Source organism: Dendroctonus ponderosae, unplaced genomic scaffold (assembly GCF_020466585.1).
Source record: "Dendroctonus ponderosae isolate FM_Combo_2020 unplaced genomic scaffold, Dpon_F_20191213v2 Dpon_F_20191213_131, whole genome shotgun sequence".
NCBI classification, from domain to species: domain Eukaryota; kingdom Metazoa; phylum Arthropoda; class Insecta; order Coleoptera; family Curculionidae; genus Dendroctonus; species Dendroctonus ponderosae.
Window position 1 is genome coordinate 18,257 of NW_026017436.1, and position 24,260 is coordinate 42,516.

General features: G+C 36.4%; 1 protein-coding gene across 1 annotated transcript; it reads left to right on the plus strand.

Moving 5' to 3' along the window:
* Window positions 1-368: 368 nt before the first annotated feature.
* Window positions 369-24,044, plus strand: LOC125503192 (adenylate cyclase type 2-like; the record flags this gene model as incomplete). The annotated part of the gene is made up of 5 exons (XM_048663199.1): window positions 369-906; window positions 16,951-17,087; window positions 23,401-23,569; window positions 23,626-23,795; window positions 23,850-24,044. Coding segments are annotated over exons 1-5 (897 nt in total), but the record flags the coding sequence as incomplete, so codon positions are not given.
* Window positions 24,045-24,260: the final 216 nt, after the last annotated feature.

A 24,260-nucleotide genomic window follows, 5' to 3' on the forward strand; every position in this document is an offset into this window, starting at 1 on the left:
AAACACACTAAGCTAATGAAAGCTTAAATTAACCTGATGATTCGAGCGAAGCGCCTCTGAAGGTGCAAGGCACTCATGGGAGCAAAACGTCACGTCCTTTTCCAGGATGAACTAGAGGCCCGAAAAACTCCAGTGGAACTTCCAGGAATACCCAGATCTTGGACACAACAGTGATTTTCCCGATTGAACGTGGCCAACCAAACACTCAACTTCCAGTGGAAAACGTTCCAAAAACCCGCATTTGCATATGTTGCAGTTTGGAATATCGATCCAGACAGTCCGCTCTATTCAAGGATGACACTGGAATTAAATGCGGCCAACTTAGAAAACGAGTAAAACGCGATTGTTTATGTTTTTCAGACAGGAATGAAAAGCAATTTTTACATCCCATCGCATCCTCTAAGCCACACATAAATTCAGTAGTCGTGATTCGATCGCGTGTTGTTCGTGGTGTGTTTTTGCAGAAAAACGCATTTTGTCCGTGAAAATCGTCCGCTATTTCCACACAATTTTTCCTTCAGTCATGGCAACAAAATCATCTTTTTTAATAGCGACACGACGATATTTTTAGACTTTTCAGCACGTGTTACTCGCTAGATGATAGCCATGGCACAGGTGGACTTTGATATAAAATGACTGAAGTGGTTTTGCAATGTTAAGGCTTGAACCAGTTCGGTGAAATGCCGGAAATGGTTGATCATTCCAAGCTGGATAAACGTGGAAGTTTCTACTTCCATGAGGAGTCAAGTTCGAGCGCCGGTTCTGAGCAGTGCTCCATTTGTTTGTCGTCAATCATGTCCTCATCGGCCAGCAGCGAGGAAGAAGACCGAATCCTGCAGAGCTTCAAGGCGAAGATCAAGAGGTTCAAGCGAAAGGCGTCTAGGAACAGGAAACTGGGACATAATGGTGGGTTTGAGTAAAAATTTTCTTTTTATCGGCAAAGTTCAATTACCACCCAATCTGCTCGCGAAGGAATTAACGGAGGAAAAGCTTGAATCGATGGATGTCATTTGCATCCACTGAATTATCCCGCTCAACGACATCCAATCTGATTTATATGCGACTGCTTTGGAAAATCCATTTCTTCGCACACGGAAAAGCGTTGTAAGCAAAAATCATCTAAAATTCATTTGTTGGAATGGTTCGGCAATGAAAAGCGCCCATGTGGAGTTGAATTTTAATTGGAATTCGCTTCCCAGTCAGCGGGAAGCGCTGTTTTTACAGGAACAAAACTATTAAAATTGATAATTGCAGTAATTTGCGCGCCTGAAACAGAAACGTGCTTTAATTTCCACAATATAATCATTATTGTTATTGTGGGCTGGGAATTTATTCGATATTTTCCTTCAATCCGAGCGGGTTTTTCGATGTTCAATGTGAATGAACATCAATGCATGGGAAAACACCGGAGGATAATTTGAAGGAAAACTGTTCCCGATCCAACAGCCGTTGGCTCATTTTTGCAAAAATTGCTGCAGTATTTAGTAACTGTGTTGTTCTGTAAAAAATCTTCTAGGCGAAGTGATTGGGGCATTAATTTCCTAAAATCCCGGCAAATTTCCCTCGCAAAATTAGAGTACTCGAACCCAGGAAGGCAATTTTAATTGGAAACGACCCGGCAATTTCAGATGCACTGCCCAATCATTAATGGTAATAAGGCGATTTTCGCTAAGTGCTACTTATTGCCCGCGTTAATAGGCATTAGTTATGCAATTTCCTAATTTCCTCTGCTCATCTTCGTGCCGTGCTTCAGATTAAATCAGGAAAAATTGATGTCCGGAAAGTATGCGAGTACAATTACATGCGCTCCAATTAAAAGCGCACGAAAGGCTAAGGACAAGCCCTTGAATGCGACCCAGTTTGAACGGACAACCTGCAGGAGCCACAACAGCAGGCCGAAATAGCACAAAATCGGAGACTCTTTACGGTGTACAAACACGCCAGTCTTTTGCAGGGCCAAAGGGGGAAAAAGGGCCGCTTTGTTTTAATTAAAACGCCCTTGAACCAAATGCTTTGGCGATCCTCAAGTGAGATTGTGAAGGCAACAGTATGGCTGTTGTTATCTGCAAGGTTGGAATCAGAATGAATATTATTAGCAGGAGGATATGGATTTAATCAGCACTCGAGCAGGATTTGTGGTATTTTGATGGGTTCTGGACAAACACGTGTTTTTCCCAGTATTTACTTGGCGCTTAAGACACGACAAGTTGCGAATATCAAGCAAAAGTTAGGTAGGATTCATGAGGTTTGCTTCTTCTTCCTATTGGCCTTGTAGAATTCTCTGCAGCCCGTTCAAGCACCGCCTCTTTTTATTTATTCATACTTTAGTCGTCTGTAAGCCATTTTCTTCGCCCTTATTAGTTTTGTTGATTCCTTCCGACATTCCGCGAATTTCCTTCGACTTTCATTAGTCAGAAGTTGCGTCATTCGCTACCTGGTTGTTTTGTCTCAGTTGGTTTAGAAATTCCGCGTTCTTATGCTCTGTCCTTCACAGTTTTCAAACACGTTTTCTGCTGTGCTATTTTAGTTCTGCGGTTATAATTTCTTTAGATTCTGTTTCACACTTTCATGATTGTTCGATTCGTTCTCTATACTGAGGATGTGCGGAGTATACCAGTGGATACTTCAGCCTACAGTTCATCCATGTGCCGTTTTGGTGTTGTCTTGGTTCTGTTGTATTTTTGAGTTGATATTGTGATTCTCAGAAGAATTTTTTCAGTTTCAAACAATTGCGGGTTTAGAAGTGTTCTTGTGTGGCTTTCAATAGTCCGAAGAGCATCCTCGACTTTGAGTGCTTCTCAACGTTCAGTCCAAGCTCGAATTTAAGTATCATTTTGTTCATGTGAAGATTTATCCATCATTTTACATACTTTATAATTTTACATTTTTAATGTGAAACCAGTGGATACTTTCAGGAGACTCGCTTAAATGGTAATCGAGTTTTTGCGGTTTTAAAAGGGTCGTTTTAGCACAATTTTCGACAGGTTTTTAACAGTCAAGAAATCGGAGAAAGAAAAAAAGCTTTGTCTTTCCAAATTCCAAGATAACGAAAATTTAGCCGTTTTTGTTGAAGAATCTTTGGATCTTATAATCCAGGACACTGAATGGCTCATGGGAAACCCACTGATTAAAGGATAGAAAGTTTTAGAACCATGTAAGAAAGCTAATGTTTCTCTCTTTTTCGCATATTAAAAATTCCGCACAATAATGACGATACAGACGTCTCTAATGGGACCTTTTGATAGTGGAAAACCCACAACACACTTGTGCGCATTTTGGTCTTTTGAAGGCATTTTTTAATCGGAAAATATTCATTAAGCTAACAGAACTTAATGAATAAGTGTTTCCATCTCGGAGCTTTCCAAATTGCAACAAGCTCAATTTTTTAAGACAATAAAATTCTCAACAACGGAATGGAAAAGGGTACTTTTCACATTCCAAAGTTTCCGGAATACAACGGATCTAGATATGTTGGGAACCGTAAAATTTCTGAACTGAAAACTTCAAACATTCTTTTGCGCCAAACGACCACAATTTTTCACAAGTTTAATTGTTCTAAAAATGTAAATAAAAATCTCTATCTCTAATCTCTAAATTAAAAGTCACCGTTGCAAAAAGTTTCCAACTTCGGAATTATCGACTACCAAAAGCCCAGACACTTAAAACACTTGAATATTTTGGAACACGCAATCGCATACGATCTTCTGTTAATCACGTAGTATTGTTGCGTGAAGCTTTTAGAACCGTCGGAAATATTATTACTTTTGTTTCGAACCGAAGTCTCGTCCGAAGTTCTTCATTTCGTTTTTTAGTTTAAAAAATTACCAAAAGCCACAAAACAAGTCAATCAGATACAGTTTGCCTTACTTATTCACTGATTGGCACTTCACTCCGCGCAATATCGTCAGATCTCGTGATTATCGCGTCAAATTGTTCTGTCTCGTCTATGCGACATTTTGGATCGCGAGTGCCGTCAATAAGACGTGATTTGTGGTCCTAAACTGGACCTAAGTTTTTCACTAGGTTTTAAGCTTAAAATCTGTCGACAAATGAAAATTTGTATATACAGAAATAGTTAGTGCTGTGCAGAGGTTTTGTAATTGAACAACAATTTTGAGGTAGATTTATGTCCAAGTTTGAGAGGCACTTTATTCAAGTTTCTAACAGTTTTCCTGAGAGAAGCTCGAATACTTTGCAAATTTTTATATTTTATCCAATAACTGGTTAAAGACTAGGAATTAGGTTAAATGTATCCGAGGTAGAAGAAGCATCTGAACTTCCACTGTGTTTAAAATTCAATATTTTTTCTTCTAATTGTTGAATTCCTTAAATTTATGAAAACGCCAATCAGTTCTGAAAACGCTCCTCAAAATTGAGGATTTTATTTAATGAAATTTTCCTAATTTGCGCTTACGCGTACGATTTTATTGTTGATTATTATGATATTTTTAGAATTCTTACTGTTCAACTTTACTTTATAATTTAAACTCTCAAGAGCCAAAATAAAAATCTCACATTATTTTTTTTATACAGCATTCATATTTACATAAAGCATTTGAAGAAATAATTCTTCAAACTAGAAAAACTGGATTCTAGAATTACTACTATTAGGATTTGTAATGTTTAATTAAATATATTTTTTATTTTGCTTACCAATTTTTTATTTATTTTTCGACTGTATGTACTGTAATTTGCTTTTATTATGTTTTTCCGTTTGTTTCTGCCACCAATTGATTCGTAATTTATGCTAATAAATTTGTGTTCTTTCCTAGGTTTATGTTGTTTTATTTCGATTTCGAACAAGTTTGCTAAACACAAGAAGTGACGTTTTCGTTCTTTTGTAACGTTCGAGTTTCTGGTTTAATTAAATCGCTCTATTGTGACAAATTGCCGTGAAAATCACGTCGATATGAGGTGACAAAATTGGTGACTTTTTAATCTCGTTTGCTGCTGGCTGGGTTCTAAGAGACATGTGCTCGTTTATTAAATTAGTTTTTCTAACAATTTTTTAACTGTTACATTAATTATTGCTAATGTTTAGTTACTATTGGTAAAACAGGTGAAAAAACAGGTTCAATGTTGGTAAAACTTTTCAGTTTTCAGACAGTTCCAGCGGTTTTAACAGTAAAGCGGTTTTTGACAAAAACTTTGCTAAAATCATCCACTCCCACAATCTCCAGAAAGTTCCTTCCAACAATTTAAACAAAATCTGTGTTGATCGTCTTTTGGTCAGAAACAGCAAGCAGTTAGGACATGTTAATGGCTGTGCTAAAGACTACGCTTTTAATCTCTTTTCTGTTAGTTTGTCGGTTCCAGTTTGGTGGCTTCWKGCTCACTTRRGTGGATCTTAATAMTCYTTKGATCCTCAAAGCACTTTTCTCTGTCAAATCACACATTTTCGGGAGAGCAAGTTCGCCATCAACTTTACCTCTTCCTGTATTGTTTTCATGCAGTTCTCATGTAGCTCATAGTWTGTARCTTTATAGTCTATGTTGTRTTCCCTAGATTCCCTCATTATTTGTCTGGTGTGTTTTGTGCTTCCATTCAAGATTATAAGCAATAATCTGTGGGGAAAARAACTTTTTTATCACTTATTGTAAAACTCATACTCCTAACGTYCCAGGATTTMATTTTCTTTGGGCTGSTTCTGCTTCTCYCGGTGATAAATAAGCTTCCTGTTGAGTGCCAGTAAGAGTAATCACCGATTCTCTCTGTTCATCGCCCATTATTTTTTCGCCGCAGCATTTCTAATGCTGAAGCATATTCATTTTCCTAGTATATGCTTTTCCGCGTTCTGAATTAATTCAGTTGCCGATTGGTTTAAATTTATKTGTCATTTRGCCCATTTTCATAAATATCTCTAATCTGCGTGATGTAGAAGGAAAATTTAGCTATTTTAMGTRACTGATCTGAATAATTTACGATTGTAAAAAATTCAAAAATAGAGGCAAAAGTTGGGAAATTTTACAGTTCGCCATTGAAACAACTTATATCGGGAGAACGGTAGAAAATATCTTTTGACTCATAAGAATCATTGAGTTAAAGCGTTTAGAGAGCTATCTTTTTCCGGTTACGGTTCTTGCATCTAAAAAACAAGTTAAAAAATTTGATAAATTCAAAAACATCCTCATTTGTGTCTCGGAATAGCTTGAAAATTATCAAAATTTATAACCTCTAGAGAGACAGAGGCATAATTGTAGAACCGTCGTTGGTCCTCCATGTTAAAGAGCTTCTATTTCGGAAACTGTTACAAACGCCGGAAAAATCATGAGATCCTTTTCTGAGTGTTTTTCTTTAATATGATGAGATTTCCAGAAATTTGGAAGATTCAGACTTTTAAACTCACTTAAAAGAACAGTTAGTTGTCATGCTCTCAATCATCCCAAATTTACCCTAAGAGGGTTAAAAATTTGAAAACTGACTGGTTGTATTACTAAGCGAGCATTAAATATAATTTCTTAACAACTTTTGACAGAAAGTAGGAGTTTCGAAGGCTCACAATTCTCACCTCTAATGAAGCAGARTAGTAGGAAACAGGTTYCGATTGGCAGTAAAACCGCYCAAATCTCAAGAATAGTAGAAAATTACTGTAGAGTCATACAAAGCATTTCGACAAATTGTTGGCAGAGCGATCTTTCCGCCKTTAARAATMAWAAAAAACTCTAACCTCTGAAAAAAACAGATCCCWAATTTGATTAACATTTTGATTTAAATCYCCGAAACGCTTCACATTTTCTTACTAATCATTAGAAMTTTGTTCATGGAATATCTCAAGGGCTRTWTTTYACGATTTGGGTGTCAACAGAATTCCAAACCCCTAAARGGATGGAAGCACAAKTGTAAAAMCTCAAATGATCCTCAATGTTAATGAGCTWCTACCTGGAGAACGATKAAAAATATCTGAAAAATGACCGGAACCTTCTTGATAGAGCCTCTCGAGAGCCGTCTTTCCCTAATATGCGGTTTTCATAAATATTACATGTTTAAAAAATTATCAGGCAAATATGCAATTTTGGACACCGGTGAAGTTCAGAGGTTTCTATTTCGGGAACAGTTAAAGATATCTGGAAAACTCATCAAACCAGCGTCTATCTTTCCCTAATAAAGAGGTATCAGAAATTCCAAACCTTTACAGAGTTAAAGGTGAAAATGTATAAAAATTTGGAAAATCTTGAAAGTTCTTCTTTTGACAGAGCTTCTATTGAGACAATTGTTCAAAGACATATACATATACAAAAATTGTTTATTTTCCCAAAAGTTTACATAGTTTCTGGTTGGCCCAAAAGTCACGATAATTTCTAACCTCTAAAGAAATAGGAGCAAACGTAAGAAATTATAAAATTGGCCCTCAAAACAGTCTATATCTTCAGAATGATGGAAACATTTTGTTGAGTTTTTCAAATTATTTTACTAAATCATTTTCAGGGCTGTCATTTCTCCGATAACGTGCTCTGAAATTTGTTAACCTCTAAAATTACAAGATTTTATATTTTCGGGAAGAAAAAGCCCCAATTTTAGACGCAGTGCAAGTGCAGATTTAAAATTTCTTCCCGACAACCTTTGCGGAAATAAGGGTTGTTGTCTTCCCTGCTTTAACGTTTTACCTTCACATGCAGCATTCGGTTCATGGATGTTTAAACATTTAAACCTGACTTTAAATCTTTCGAAGATCTTTTGATGTTCTTTGCTGCTACAAATCCTTATTATTTCCTCATTTCTCCTTTGCGCTTTTGCTTGCTCATTAACCGGAGGTAGCATGCAGCTGATTTTGATCCATTCACTGTTCACTCAAATTGTTCGCATTTTTAGATTCTCTTATTGATGAATTTGGGCCGATATTTTTAATAGTTTATGACCTCAATACCTCCGTGTGACCTTAAGGAATTCAGCAGAAAAAAAGTAGTAGTAGGTAGTCATTGGAAAAGTCTATAAATCATTTCCGATTTTGGTTTCTTTCAAAGTTTTTTTCGTGGAATTTCAACTTGTTAAATGTATTTACCAGATCGGCATCGACAGCTTGAATCTCCTTCTGCTTCACTTCTGAGAGCATTGAGTTGGAAGATAACATGAAGTTTTATAGATTTTTTTTTAATTGCGTACAATGTGTCAAATGTGCGCCATATTCTACTCAATTGCAACAAAAAACGAAGCACTTTTGAGTCAGAAAATGTAATCGCTGTTAGAAAGTTCACACAGTAGTTTTTTGATCATTCACCAGCCTCTTAGTTGAATTCATCCAAGTCAATGTCTCGGTCAGTAACGTACAATCCAAGGTGGAACTCTTGGAGTTCACTAACTCAAAGCTCAATGTACAAGCATTTTCAGTTTCGACTCATCAAATTGCTGGTTTGCTTATTGAAAAGCTCAAACACTCGACTGGATGCGAGTGATCCATAAACAGCCACAGTAAATAAACCGTTGCCCACATGTTTAGATTCGCTCGCAAAGTTTGATTTGAATGTGGAAACGACAATAAACAATTATGCCGGGATCCAACTTCCTTTTTTTCGTGGAAGCTTGTGATGAACTTGTTCGAACAGTTGGAAAATATTTGCACTAAACAGGTCGGGAAATGGAAAGGGTCTATCTTCATGTAAAGCTGTGTATGATGGAAAAGATGCTAAGTGTAGTTGGTGTTTGTTTCTTCAAGATTTTTGCCGAAATTCCCTTAACAGAACTTGAGAAATTTTCCTAATAGTCCATTCTTAGAAATCAGGCTGTGCCAAAAAATCCACAAATAACATCATTTTATAACTTGGCTGCAATACATCTGTGCTTAAATACCGATTAATAAAATGTTGTTGTTGTATTAGGAAAGCTTTCCAGTCTAGTGCTAGTAACTAAAGTGATTAAAGTTGGAAATATCGTCTTAATAACAGAGAACATCCTGGTCTGCCGCTGTTTGTACAGATTACAGTTGAATTATGTTGAGCGTTAAGCGCAAACTTTCCCAATTTGGGTCTAAATGTTGCTGACAAAACGCGAAAATATACCTCGGATATTACATAGAACTGTGGCTAATTTGCATAAAATTTCTGCTGTTTGGGGTTGTACGGGTGCCTAAATAATCAATGTTAATAACCAAAATCAGGGCTATAGATCTGCGAGTGTTCCAGTAAATTAGAAATGTTTTCGCCTGTTTGTCGTTGTCGAACACTTCTGAATATTCGCAATTTTAGAACAAAATATGCATTTTATTTTGAAAAATCCAGTTATATTTTCTTCGATCTTTAAAATTCTTATTTGCAGTTCACACACTTTTTACGACAAATGCTAGCAAAGATCAGGTGTGCCTTCAGTGGTTGTCTGAGCAAACAAAAGTGAAACTTAAATTACCTGGTGATGATGAAAATTCGAAACTTTGTCAACTTATGGAAGAGGTTTTCCTCGAAACAATACTAACAAATATCGGAACATATCTTTACCAGTTCGGTAGACAGAAAATGTGAAACTTTGACCCACAGAAATACAGAAAAAATCGAACGATAATGTGAAAAATTCCGAAAACCTGCCTGATGATGACGCACATTTGAAACGTCTAGGGCATATAAACGCGTTTTCGACATGGAAATTGCTGACAGAAGTAAGAACTGAAATTCACTGATTTCTCAGGCAAAAAAAACACGTCAGACTTTGACTTGCAGAAATAAAGCGAAAAATGGATCAAAATTTAGCAAAATTTAGTAAAATTACCTGATGATTACGTAAGATCGAAACTTGTGCAGCTCAAACAAGAGATTTTACCCTATAAAATGCTGAGAAACGTCGGTCTTAGTCTTTGCTGGTTAACAAACGAGCAAATCGAATTTAAATTTGAAAAATGTCATAAAATCGCCTGATAATGACGTGATTTCGAAACTTTTCCAACTTTTAGAAAAGTGTTTCCTCAACCAAACGCACGTGAAACTGACTTTGAAACGATTCCCTTTACCGCGAAATTAAATGGTCGAAATTGGTTCTATAGAAAAACCAGGTAAAAATAAAAATAAATTTCGAGAAAAATTTGGAAAAATCGCCTGATGATGACAGGCAGTCGAAACTTTTTTGTCTATTAAAAGGCCACTTCTTTTACAAAGCGGGGAGAAAATCGAGCAGTTTCTAAGGAAATTAATGTTGAATTTAGAATTTAAAATGCATTATGAATAAGCAATTTCGGGTTTTAAAAAATCTGCAATCGTGCCTGGTGACTTAAAACTTTTCCAACTTTCAGAAAAGTGTTTGCGCAACAAAACGTACATAAAAGTGACTTTGAAACGTCTCCATTTCCCGAGAAAGTAAAAGGTCAAAATTGGTTCTATAGAAAAACAGGCTAAAAATCAACCATAATTTTTACAAAGAATTGGAAAAATCGCCTGATGATGACATATAAATCAAAACATTTTTGTCCTTTACTGGAATTACTTTAAATTTATGTCAGTGCTGCTATATTTTCTATTCGGTTAAGCAAGAAATAACCGAAGGATCAGGAATTAGGCGAGGAAAATATTAATTTTGTAACAAACTTTTGAATAGTAAGGTCCAGTGATTTTTTCATTCGAAAGACAATTGATGCTTTTTTGACTTTGTCAGGTTTTATTGTATCTACCAATTTGTAAAACACTTTGCTTATCAATCGAACGCTTTATTCCTCATAAGCTTTCACAGAATCCACTTATTTCTTGATCAAACCTTAATCATGTTGTTTAGGTTTTGCTTCGTATAAATTGTTCAAACAGTTTTCGCTGTTTGTAGAGTTAGATGCAAAGATGCAAGTCGACACTCACCTGTTTCCAATTTATTTTTAGTTCATTTGATGATTCTTTTCAGTTCAGTTTCTTCACTAATATTTCCAATTTACCTAACACTTCCTTAATGTATAGAGTAGAACACTGCCTACCAATAGAAATGTTTCAGTCAATCTCCATCTAGTGATTTATCTCTGTAAATTTCAGACAGGTTTTCTAAATATGCATGATATTGAAAACAGACTGAACTGAATGTAAATATTTTCAATAAGATTTGTAGCGTGTCACGAACAAGGTACACTGATTGCATGTTCAACAAGCCCTTAATTCCGGATTGCAGCCATTCTAAGCATCTCGCATGTTAATAAAATTTCATCTTGCATGACTGGCTCTCAGTTTTTCATTCTTCACTCAGAAACAACAGTTTCATACACACACAGCCCTGTAAGCCCCGTATATTACGGCATTCCGTGGATCAAAAGAAGGCGATCTGAGCTAACTTTTAGAGACTTTTAAGTCTATTTTTCTAAACAAATTTACTGTGCAATTCTGCCAAGTCTGGCAAGTGAGGAATTCTTGAGCGTCTTGACAGACAAACTAAATCAGAAGTTGTTATTTGCTAGATGAAATCAACTAATTTTTGAGAGTTTATCTACTACTAAGCCTCTTCACATTGTTAAGTTTTTCATTTTAGAGCTCGGTAATTTAATTGAAATATGGCCATGACTTTGGAACAAATCCACACTTAGTTTCATTAAAAGCCATCTCAACAATCTCAGATTGAACGCGAAATTTTCGTTTTGAAACTAAATCCACAGATAAAGTAGATGAGGCCCACTCCAAACGTAGCCTGCATCGAATACAAAAGCAACCATGAAGATAATCTTCATTCTTCTGCTGCTGCTGCTGTGGAAGCAGACAGACATTTTAAATTTTCGCCAGAGAAATAATAAATAAGCCTTCACCGGTGTGGTGATCAGATGTGAGCAAAATGTGAGAACATAGACCTTCAGGCTCGTTGCAAAAATTCAAATTTTTTGTGCCAAAACATGGGATTGTGAGTCATTTAGGAAAAACCTCACATTTCTGGTGTTGAAGCCGATAAATACTTGAACCTTTTGTCAAAATATAGCAAGCAATTACACTTTAACAGCTTGAGTAAATCGGTTTTCAGCAAAACGAACAGGGTGATTTTAACAATATTTTGTACCGCTGCTCATTTTATAAAGCAACTAATGACCGGCCATTTGGTCGCAAATAATATTTCGGGCGTTGAAGCCGAAAATATTTTTGTTTTCTTTGAATGATAACGCAACTTCAATTAAGTTTTTTGTGATATCGGGATTTTTTTATTAGTCCTGAGATGGATTTTATTGAAACTGTTGAAAAAGCTGTGGATTTGTTCCTTTGTCAGTGCGATATTTTCTGTCAAAGCTCAGTTCGTTTGGTCTGATTGCGGAGGAACGCAATTTGGAAGAAAACGGTTTGAAAGAACGATTAACAAGTAGCACAAAAGTGCCCATAAACGTATCAGCAACATAAAAAAAAACAGTTGATTCCAGCGACCAAATAAAAAGTTCTGGTGTTTATATACCAAGATACTCCAGAATTTACCACTTGCCCGAAGCTGATGAACTCGGTCGCTTTATCAAAACATCAGTTTTACATAAAAACGAATTTGCAGCGATTTTTTTAAAATCATTCGTCTAATTCTCCTGATATATCAAAAAAAGCCATTTTTTTACTTTGACCGCCCGACAGTCGAATAGCCAGCATTTTTTTATAACAAAAAGATAACGCGAGATCGTCTCGTTTTGGGCCAAATAATGTCCCAGTACTTTTTGATCATCCGGTTGTATATCCAGATTCATTTCAGGTCATTCAATTTTTTGAAACCTTGTGCTGGTGACATAAAAGCCCCAAAGACGCAAACGTTATTAATTATAGAACCACCACTAACCTAAAATACACTGTTTGCAACTAATTGAATATAAATGTTTACATAATTTGATCATTTTTTAATGGGGAACTACTTATCGTGTTGAACCAGATCTCCCCTTTTACCTTGTGGGGAAATGAGCTTAAACAAGTTGAAAGGTTTTTTAACGTTTAAGATTTAACACTTAGTTGGTTCCCGCGAGTCTCTCAWTAMCATTWAAGTGTTACTGATTTACTTTTTCGTATGCCATTAATAATAAACAGTGAACCAGTTTACTAATTGCTATTTGAGAAAGTGTTRGTTTCTCCACGTAGTCACGATAGTGRCGAATCAAATTGTGGGAAGCAAATTGTCTTTTTGAATACAAATTCTTGGTTTACTGTTTTTTAACTTGCGTTAAATGTTCGTCCAAATTACTCAATTATGTATTCATTTCTATAAGAGGTTAACAACACTGCAAGTTAAATTGCAAATATTSTTTRAAAATGGAGTAACAAAAGSTAGCTAAACGAAAACCGGATACTGGACAGACAKKGAAAGGAAAAAAGATGMCGATTTGCATGAAACACTTGATGATCTTCTTGACTTGCTCGCAATTATTCGATCAAAWTTATAGAAGTYTCAGGCGTTCAAACRTTTTAATTCTCCAAAGCCAAAAATGTGAATCTGGTTGCATTCKTGGGACTAATTGAAAGTKGAAGTTGRCAGATAAAGYACAAAAACCCCAATGGGAAATCTAATAAAATAAAACGTAAAAATCGTAAAAAGTTGTAGCATGGAAATGGACGTTTTGTGAGACTATTTTTTCTTTTATTTAGTGACAACAGTTCAAGCGCAGCAGAAAATTTTGAGGAAATCTAATAAAATAAAACGTAAAAATCRTAAAAAGTTCTAKCATGGAAATGGACGTTTTGTGAGAMTATTTTTTCTTTTATTTAGTGACAACAGTTCAAGCSAAGCAGAAAAYTTTGAGGAAATAAAACTAGAAGAACAAGCACATCAATTAAGTTGTTTTAAAAACCTTTTTTTGGGGGTATTCMGCGTCAACTWTTTCTCTTTTAACAAGTGAATTTACTCACGTCTTTCATTACAGATTGATAAAGAGTGCTTTGATTTTACAGTAAAGAKCGAATTATTTATCAAAAGACACTTAAGAGATACTTAAGAGACACTTAGARGGTATTCTCCGAAGTGCTTGGGCTCAAGCTGTAAGGAAAAAATTCCAATTCGGAAACAAAGTAATTAAGAAAAGTTCCCTAGCCGTTTCGATAGCAGATTTTCGGATTTAAAAGAGTAAATTGATAAATTGTTTGACAATGCTAATTTACTACAAATTTGTAAAAAATCGCTCCCAGTTTCCATTTTCTTTGCAAATTGTCATTTTTTTACTTTCAACTCTTATTGGTAAATGACGACTATTTTAATTTTTGGGTTTCTCAGTCTATGGATAGTGGCAAGCACTAAAACACTATTTTCTTGGGCCAACGTTTCGACAAGACTTTGAAAACATTGGGAAAGTAAGTAGTAAAGTAACTTCACTGAGCCCTAAAAATGGCTTAAATAGAAGCAAAAAGTTGGCCCAAGAAAGTAGAGTTTTATTGTTTGCTTTTATCATTTCATCTCTTTGTAGAGATTTTATTAATTTTCGTTTAATCTAGCTTTTGTTTCGTTTAATTTTGAAAGGGTTTTCTCAAATTATTTTTGATGTTACACGGAATACAATACATAAAGAAAAGAAGGAATTATAGAATACATGACAAATGGAACCGAGAAAATCCATCAATACCGACACAAACTTTTTACAGTTTGCACAAATTAGCTTCAAAAACAACAAAATTCTGGCATGGTCCTGGGGTCCTCTTAACGTAAATCTTCAGGAAGGATTTTCATTAAAATTGCATTGCTAATGATCATTTTGCATCGCAAATTAGGGTTTAATTTTTAAGCTTGAATGGCCCAAACAATGAGCTAAAAAGATTCAATGAAGCCCCTAGGTTAAATGCTAAGCGCAATTAAAAGTGCGACACAGTGAGACGCGATGACAAATACTCTACAAGTTCAGAGTTGTGCGATCAGTAAAGAAGAGTGCACTTTAAATCCCTTGAAAATTTCGAACTTTACTCATCGTTAAGAACATTGTTCTTGGGATTTGAAGAAACTGCTGCGGAAACTCATTTTGCATCGTTTTTCGAAATCATATTTTTCAGTAACAAAATATACTCTACAAGTTCAGAGTAGTGCGTTCAATAAAGACGAGTGCACTCTAAATGCCGTGAAAATTTCGAACTTTACTCATCGTGAAGATCATTTTGCTTAGGATTTGAAGAAACTGTTGCGGAAACTCATTTTGCATCGCGTTTTTCAAAAATAAATTTCTCAGAAACGATAAATACTCTACAAGTTCCAGAGTTGTGCGTTCAGGAAACAAGAGTACGCGCTAAATGTCGTAAAAATTTCTTCAAACCTTGAAAAGTTCATTCAAATCGTATGTAATCCTCAATTTTGCGCGCTTCGTAAATGTTGATTTAAAAATGAACTCTTGCACGCACGCAACTGCATACTCTTCATTAAAAAATTCCAACTTTTAGTCAATAGCTATAACTCTCGTTATTTTTACAAAAAAAAACATAAAGCTGGAACCCATATTTGCTTATCTGAAACGGTTCTTTGGAGACAAGCTTCAGATGAGCTTGATGTAAAAATACAAAGCAGCCCAAAATATTTCCAACGTTAAAAAATTTACTACGAAAGAACCAATTGAAACCAAATCCACCCTACAGTTGAGAGTACAGAGTCAGTTGATGAATTCAGTAGCTTCAGATGGGTTCAGTTGCTTGTCGGCAACTAAGATTAAGCTTAAAGGTTTAAATATTGGAGATCATTCTTACCAGCTTTTGGTAAGCTGGCGCCCTATCCTCCATTTTCTACCCCTTAACCCTTAAGAACTTCACTATACCTTCACAAACCACCGCACTTGGCATAAGGGCCACAATAATTCAACCAGAGGGATTTTGTCCACTGTTGGTAGCAAACTGAACATTCATGCACCTTTTCGAGAAAAAAAAACATCGAACTACAGAATAAACATGATTATTATTTAATAATTTGCGGGTGCGCCCTTTCGATGATTCATTGCTCTGCTCTTGCTTTACAGTTTGATTTCAGTTTGTTTATTGTTAAAATGTTTGTAGAAAGCGCCTGTTCGCACTACAATATTTTCAAATACAAATTTTACGTCCCGACTAAAGAAAAAACGCTCCAAACCCCATGCGCCGATCTTTCACTAATTTAATATTAGATGTAAAGCCATTTATATTTGTCTGAATTTCACTCAGCTGCAGTGATTAATGCAGAACGCAAAAACCAATATTAATAACCGAATTAGTTTTTTCTAAAAATGTTGACTAAACAAAAAAATCGCAAATTAATCACTTAAAAATGAAACTGTTGCTCAATTTCGAGCGATGATCGAAGCCGACGAAATTTCAACTTAAAAAAAAATGTCTATTAAAAGTTGTGAATTCAAGAATTATTCCGCCACAGGCGCCATTAGAGGTGCGGCGCAGTAAGGCCCGCGGATTTAAAACTCATCAATTCACATAGCGCCTTCAACTCAAAAGCGCTACTCAACACAGTGTTATTTGCGGTTTGGGCTCAATGCATCTCGTTTCAACAGGCAGATAAGCCACTAAGAAAAACTTCGATACAGTAAATCGTCAAATTGCCGCTTTGATTATGGAAAATCTGGAACACTCGACTGAATCCGAGTTATTCATAAACTTCTCCAGTAAATAAACCGCTACTCATATGTTTAGATTCGTGTGTGGAAATTGATTGAAATGTATAAACAACAATAAACAATTGCGCCGGTATTGAACTTCCGTTTTTCGTGCGGCTTGCGAAGAACACTTTGAGATTAGCCAAGTAAACAATTGAAAAATATTCGCAATGGGTAGGCTGGAAAATTGGCTCATGGGTGATTAAACACTGTTTTTACGTTACTGGAAATGTGAGTCTTTGACATTTTTTGCACGGTAACTGCAGCTGATGCAGGTGGGCGTGACGTCGAAAATTCGATCTTGTTTAAAAGACGAAAGGTGCCATTTCATTGGTTTGGTCTTGGTGTTTAAACCTTGACCGAAAAACCGAAAGATAAATTTATTTTTGATGTTCCAAAACCTCCTGCTGGCTGAAGAGCTGAAGTCCTTGACATACTGAATTTGGTTTGGAAATTACTCTGAAACTTTCCTTCAAACTTCTAAGTTGACAAAATCAATTTCTTTCCAGTGGACGGCATGGAACTGGAGACTCTCTACCAAAGATACTGTATCCGTCTGAAGCACGCCCTCTTCCTCTCAGGACTAACAGTATCCACGATAGTTTCCATTGGAATACTAATCACCACTTGCGTTCTCCACGTGCAGGTGAGCTTGTTTCCATGGCCTGCAGGTTGCTTTTTATTTATTTATCCATTGAGACCTTGTGCACGACATTATTGGCAATTCGGTCGCCGACCTGACTAGATTAGTCGGAAAATTGGTTTCGGTTGTACTATCCAGACGCATCGATAAAGTCATGGACATCCACTAAGGCGCCTAATTTCACCGGCTGGTGTGGGGAGTAAAGAAAAAATGAAATTGCTGCCCCCAGTGGGAATGGTGACGCAAATAAGTCCAATTTATTTGAAACGATAGAGTTATTTGAGAATGGATGGGGGGCGTTTCGAAAATATCCCAGCTATTTGGCACGATGAGCATTCAATGTGATTCGACAATAAAACATTCATTTGCTGCGCATCCCAGGGTCAATTGTCGTGTGAAAAACAATCTGTTTTTTCCTGCCCGTTGGTTGGGCCGCTTGGAAATTGCAATTTTTAAGCCTTGAAAATCGCCCTCAAGTTTTTAGATTATATTTAAAATATTCCGAATAGCTAACGATTCTAATTCTGGGCGAATTTTAAGTTATCGCCAGGATGGAATTTGGGAATTAACGGTTCATTACCTTCATCCAGATAACGTGACGTCCAATCTAATTATAACCGAAATTCGATTCAATTTGGATGCTGCATTGGGATAAGAATACGGCCGGAAATAGTATCTCGATTTTTGCGACTATTTATCAAATCCCCTTGTTGATCAGCAGGAAAATTGAATATAAATCCATACAACACAATACTCGATAAAATTCTACTGGAATGGCCAAATTCTCTGCGAAGTTTCCATTATATTCCTTGAGATGATTATCCAGATCTCCCGCATGGCTTAGAAGGTCCGCGCCAGGTATTTCAAAGCGAATTTCCAACTGAATCGCCCCATTCTCATAGTGCTAAGGTGCTTGACATGTTTTATTCAAAACCACATTATTGTACTGAATGATTTTCCGAGAATTTATTTCGCACTGCAAATACATATCAATCCTTCGGAAAACTAAGCCATGAAGTCCCGGCCTGGAACACACCAAATAGCGCCAAAGAGCATGTAAAATCTCGCCTAGACAATCCAGCTGAATCCCCATCTAAAGCTCTTTGCTGATCTAACTGGAATTAATGTTTTAAGGCAGCTGCATATAATTGTAACAAACTACTTTGCTATTAAACGTGCCAAGTAATTCCCCATAACACCCTCGAGGGACTGTCTGGCATAAAAACAACATTTTAATGGACAATTTGCCGCTCAAGGGTTTTACCTGGGATGTCTAATGGAATTTTCATAATTATTTGAGTGCATCGTGCTCACACACTGGAGGATCCTGTCGATCCAGACGTATTTATTCTGGCCTCTAATTCACACACGAAGCTTGATGGGTTTGAATGGATCTTTTATTGTCGGGATTTTACAGGCTTTGTGTGCCGGCGTAATGGCAATAAAGCGAGCCAATATTATATGTTATTGTGTTTAATGTTGCTAAAGGTCCGAGTATCAAGCTTGAGGCGAGGAAACCGGGCAAAATGTTTCGGGTTTATGCGCCAGGCAAAATATGGGAAACTGTTACATTGAAGTCTGGACGTGTGGAACTAGGAAGAACTAAGTTCAAAATCAGTTTCAAGCCTAAATATTGGCTATGGGCAAACCATAGTTGGTTTACAACTAGTTGTTGAGAAATCAGCCTTAGAAGATTGCACGGCACAAAGTGTCAAATTGTGCAGATTATGGACTATGTTCCACAATGAATTTTTGAGAAAAGCATTTGAACTATCAAAGTAAAACCCACATTTGGGTTCAAGTCCAGATATTGATTATGAGGAAACCACTGGAGCTAATCAATTTGCTTGATTGTTGAGAAATAAGCCTTAGAATCGTGCAAAACACACAGCATCAAATTGTGTAAATTCTGGTCAAGGTTTTCCAATTGATTTTGCGCAAATCCCCAGGCCTATCAAAATTGATTTTACGGTTTGCATCAAGTCCATACGCTGGAAGCAACCTTCACCGAGAATTTGCCTCATTATTGAGAAACAAGCCTCAGAAATTTAACAAACCCCAAGAATCAAATTAGGCAAATTCTGGTCAAAGTTCTTGGATTAATTTTGGGAAATTTACTTGAACTACCGAAATTAAACTTACATGTGTAGACTCGAGCGTTTTGTTCGGGTTAGTTACACCTTCCCGGTTCAAATTGTTTATGGAGAAATGAGGCCTTTTTATTCAGTGTAGTATTCAATATTAGTGAGCTCATGAAAACATATTTTAACTTTTAATGAATGATAGTTGGAAATTCGTCAGATACAAATGAAAAAAAATTGTAAACTCTGGTCAAAGTCCAAAAATTTATTCTGGGGGCACAAAACTTGCGATAACATTAAGATATACATGGTGAGAATAAAACAAGGCTTGTATAAGAAGCCATAAATATTCAAACATCAATATCTGGCGTGGAAATTGGCAAATGCACCCTTGAAACCTGTACAAAGTAATATTTATCAATTATATAAAGCGAATTTTTTATCTATAAGCAGCAGCATTTTAATTCTGAGGTCTGTAAGACGCGAACCAACGAAATCCGTTCAAAAAGTTCGAAATTTTATTTTAAAGAAACTGGTTGTGGAATCCGAACAAAATATACGCGGTTCATATAGCGTTTATATAGTTTTTGAAGAAATAGAAACATTCACAGACCGATCTTTGACCTGGTTACTGAGCAATGCGCCTGCCTGAGAGGATTGTACAACAAGAAGTAGTACATTCTCACGAAAAAAAAAATTAGGCGCAATCCACTTAACACCGTTTGGAAATACAAAAATTCGCTCTGTAGTGAGTTTGTTTACGTATCAAGAAACCAACTGGTTTTTAGAAATAGGCCGTAGGCATTTGTAAATCTCAAAGTGAAGAATTTAATAAAATTTGTGCAAAGCTCAAAATTTTATTTTCGGTCCACCACTCGAAAGATCGAAATGTAAAACCCTCTACATAAAGTGAAGTTTGTTGAAGAAACCCGAGATGTCTAAAAAGCGATTTAACGCCTGATTCCTGGGAAATATGCCTGGGAGTTTTGCATAAACCAAAGTAGTAGATTCTTAATAATATTGCCAAAGTTCAAAAATTATTTGCAAGTAAATCAGCTGTAAGATTGAAACGAAATTTACTTATTTGAAACGAATTTTATTAGTTTGGAAAAACAAGCATTTTCGTTGCTCTGAATTTGTTCAGCATTGAAGATCAGTTCTAGTGATTGATAAATGGGCCGTAGAAGTTTCTAAAGTAACAAAATGAGCAAAATCAGGTCAAAGTTCAAAGTTTTATTTTCGACTCACCAGTCGAACGATATAAATTATTTACATCGTTTCGAAAACAAGCATTTCCTATAGACTGGATTTATTTAGCATTGAAAATCAGTTCTAGTTATTAAGAAATAGGCCGAAGAAGTTTGTAAAACCCAAAGTAACAAAATAAGCAAAATTTGGTCAAAGTTCAAGTTTTTATTTTCGACTCACCACTTGAATAATCGAAATGAAAATAACTTTGTGTATCAAGAGGATCGTTTTAAAGAAGCCAGAAAAATTCAGAAAACCTTGTTGTCTCTGGTAACAGAGCAAGAAATGGTGAATAATCTGGTGAAAGTTTAAAAATTATTTGTAGAAAACCAGTCGAAGGATTAAAACACAATTTACATTGTTTCTAAAATAAGCATTTCCTCTATACTGGACCTGTTTAGCATTGAAAATCAGTTCTTGTTATTGAGAAATAGGCCGTAGAAGTTTGTAAAACCCAAAGTAACAAAATGAGCAAAATTTGGTCAAAGTTAAAATTTTTATGATCGACTCACCACACGAATGATAGAAATGAAAATAATTTTGTGTATAAAGTGGAAGTTTGCAGAGAAACCAGAAAAAGTCATTCAAATTCAGAAAACCCTGTAGTGTTTGGTAACTGAGCGCGATGGATTATAGACGTCTGCACAGACCAAAAGCAGTAAATTCTGAATAATCTGGTCACTTTAAACATTAATTAAGAGAAAAACCCTTTAAATATGAAAACTAAATTTTCATTGTATAGAAAATAAAGCATTTGCGACGACTCAGAGTCGTGAACGTACGGGAGCATGGCTTAGATTGAGATCAACGAGCTTTAGAAAATTGTAAAAAATAAACTTCCAAACACAGGATCTGAACGACCGATTAAAAATCGACGGTTTATCTACAATGAACCTCCCTGAAATAAAATATTTCACAAAAAGTAAGGAAAAGCTGGTCAAAAACAAAAATTAATTTTGAGCAATCGATTGGATCGATCGAAATAAAATTCTTACTCTATACAAAGTGAAGCTTTTATAATAAACTGGCATAATTTGCGCTTAGGAATCTGGCCTCAGAACTTTGTAAGACATAAGCCAACAAACTGTACGAAATTTCATTAATGTTCGAAATGCAATATTGAGCAAACGACTCAAGTGATTCAAACGAGAATTTTCAATGTGTTTAAGCAAAGGCTGCTCAAGCAAATATAATAATTCGCACAAGAGCCTCTGGCTTGGTTCGAGAAAAATGATCTTAGAAATTTGATCAAAAAACAGAAGATTAAGGCAGACCTGGCCAATGTATAAAGGAAGTTTTGTAACAGAACTTGTGTGTTTTTATGCATAGAGCTTGGGCCTGCTTACTGAGAAATGAGTTTCGGAAATTTTCGAGACAGACACAAAATAGCAAATAGTGAGAAATTTGGCCAAAGATCGAAAAGTCTAACAAACTACTTGGGAAAACCAAATCAAATTTAGAACTTGTTTAAGCTGAAGTATTTGTGATGAAACATCCTTATTTGCTTGTAGAGATATGGATGGTTCTTGAGAAATAGGCCTAACAAGTTTCAAAAATACCAAGTAGCGAATTTGAGCTAAACTTGCTGGAAGCCCAAAAATCCTAAACGAAATTAAGAGGGTGCCTAAAGCAAAACGGGCTCGACCGAATAAGATAACAAGCACACTCTGGCCTGGTTATTAGGAAATGGGCATTAGAAATTTCAACAATTTATTTTGATTAATTCACTCGACGCTTAGTGCTTTTAGTGCTTAGTGCGTTTATTCTGTGGAACTTTACGTAACAAGGTCTAGCCAGAATCTTGAAAAAATGAGCATTAGAATTGCGCAAAAATAAAGAGCCAAGTTGTGCAATTTTCTGGTCAAAATTCTAAAATGCCAGGCTGAAATGCTGCCTGGCAAATCAGAAATGGGCTTTAGAGGCTAGAGCCTGGAGAAGTAAAACATATCCAAACAAACCTCACTGCGTCTACATGCTTCTCTAAATAAAACCTATTAAAAATCCCCTGTTCCAGTCACTTGTGAAAAACGCCGCAAATTTATCTCCACCCTGTTTGGCTGAAACAAAAACTGCTCCATTATCTGAATAAAGCTCTCGGTATTTTGTAGACTCTAAATTACATTCATTGGAATATTCTTTGCCAAAGGCTGTTTTTCCTGTTTGCTTCAAAGAGCGCGAACTTATCAAGGGAGTTTCCATTCACTTCCATAATTGGTTCAGCTGAATTTCGGATGGTTAAAGAAATAGCAAATGCTCGAGGCACCTTAAGAAAGCAAACAAATATTCCTCGCCGTTTGTGGATTCAGCATTTCTATTATACGACACGCAAACCACTGGGCATAGTCGGATCCCATTATAAAGCATTTTCCGATTCTCATTGGCCCGGAGTGTTCAATTTTGTAATTCGTGTTGATCACAAAGCCACTGGACATGTTCAAGCAACAGTTGCAGCCCGCATACTACATGTGGGTCAATATTTGCAGAAGTGCATCCAGTTCAGCGCTTTGCATGGTTTTGCTCTTTACAATACTCGCCCATAAATTCGCTTGTTTCCTTCGGGAAAAGCATCGCCAAACAGGGGCTTAGTCCGACTTAGATCCCCAATAAACCGGGAAAATAGGGGGACGTAAGTAGCTGGAGTGAAAGTCGTTGGATAATGACGGGTTTTCCATGCCCAAGTATACGGGAAAAACTCTACCTACATGATTGTTTTGGAGGCCTGACTGGATTCTAGCTGATTTGGACTGAATAAAGTACCATGAGATATTGCAAACAATTATTTTTCKACTCTTATTWTCATAACTTTGACGCCTTGTATTTCGAAAACCTTTCACTTTTGGATTAGGTAAATTAGGCGAAATCATCATGTTTTCACTCCAGGAATCTGTGGCAGGATTTTCGCCTGCACCCTGTTTCCTAGCGGTTTAAGATCGCACAGTTAAGTTGCTTATGTTACCGATGTCATTCTAAATAAACTTATTTTGCAGGATCTGCACAAAAGCATTTTGCCCATCACCATGATGTCAGTGGTCACTTTCGCCCTCATAGCCATTCTCATGGCGTCGCAGTTTCCCGTCGTTTTGGAATCTGAAGCATGGGCCCTGATGTCTTCTCTGGTAATAACGGCTTCCGCTGCCACTGCCATGCTTCTTCTAGGTATGTTTTCTTCAATTGAACTCCTATTTTCTCTGATTTTTAATGTTTCATTGCAGCTGGACGACATGCTCCGTTACCTCTCTTCGCTCTTCTTCTGGTCATCCACACCATGCTACCACTGTCCAGATCGGTAGCCTTGGCTTTGGCCACTATAGTGACTGTTGCTCATGTGGCCACCTCCATAGCACATCGGCTTCACGAAGACGAAGCAGCCGATTTTCTTCAGGTGAGGCTTAAACTGGCCCAGTGAACTTCTTTGGCTTATTGTTGCTGTTTCCAGCTGGTGCCAGAAACGGTGATTTTGGTGACTGGCAGCTTGACTGGAGTGTATTATAGGCACCTGACGGAGGAGGCGCACCGCAGGACTTTTGTGGGCACCAGAACCTGCATTGAATCCAGAGTGAAGCTGGAATGCGAAAAAGGCCAGCAGGAGCAGCTGCTGCTTAGCGTTATTCCTGCATATATCGCTGCAGAGGTGAGAATTTTTTTGAAAAGAGAATTGTGGTCAAAAATAGTTAAAGTTCTTCCATAGTGACTTGTCAAATGATATCTAAGTGGGAATTTTTAAAAAAGTACTATTTTTCTGTTTGAGAATCCTGATTTTTTCCGGTACAAAACAATGTTCTGTGATGTTCAAAACTTTAACAAACTTTTACACAAATTCTGTCAAAATTGCTTTTATTAACACCTC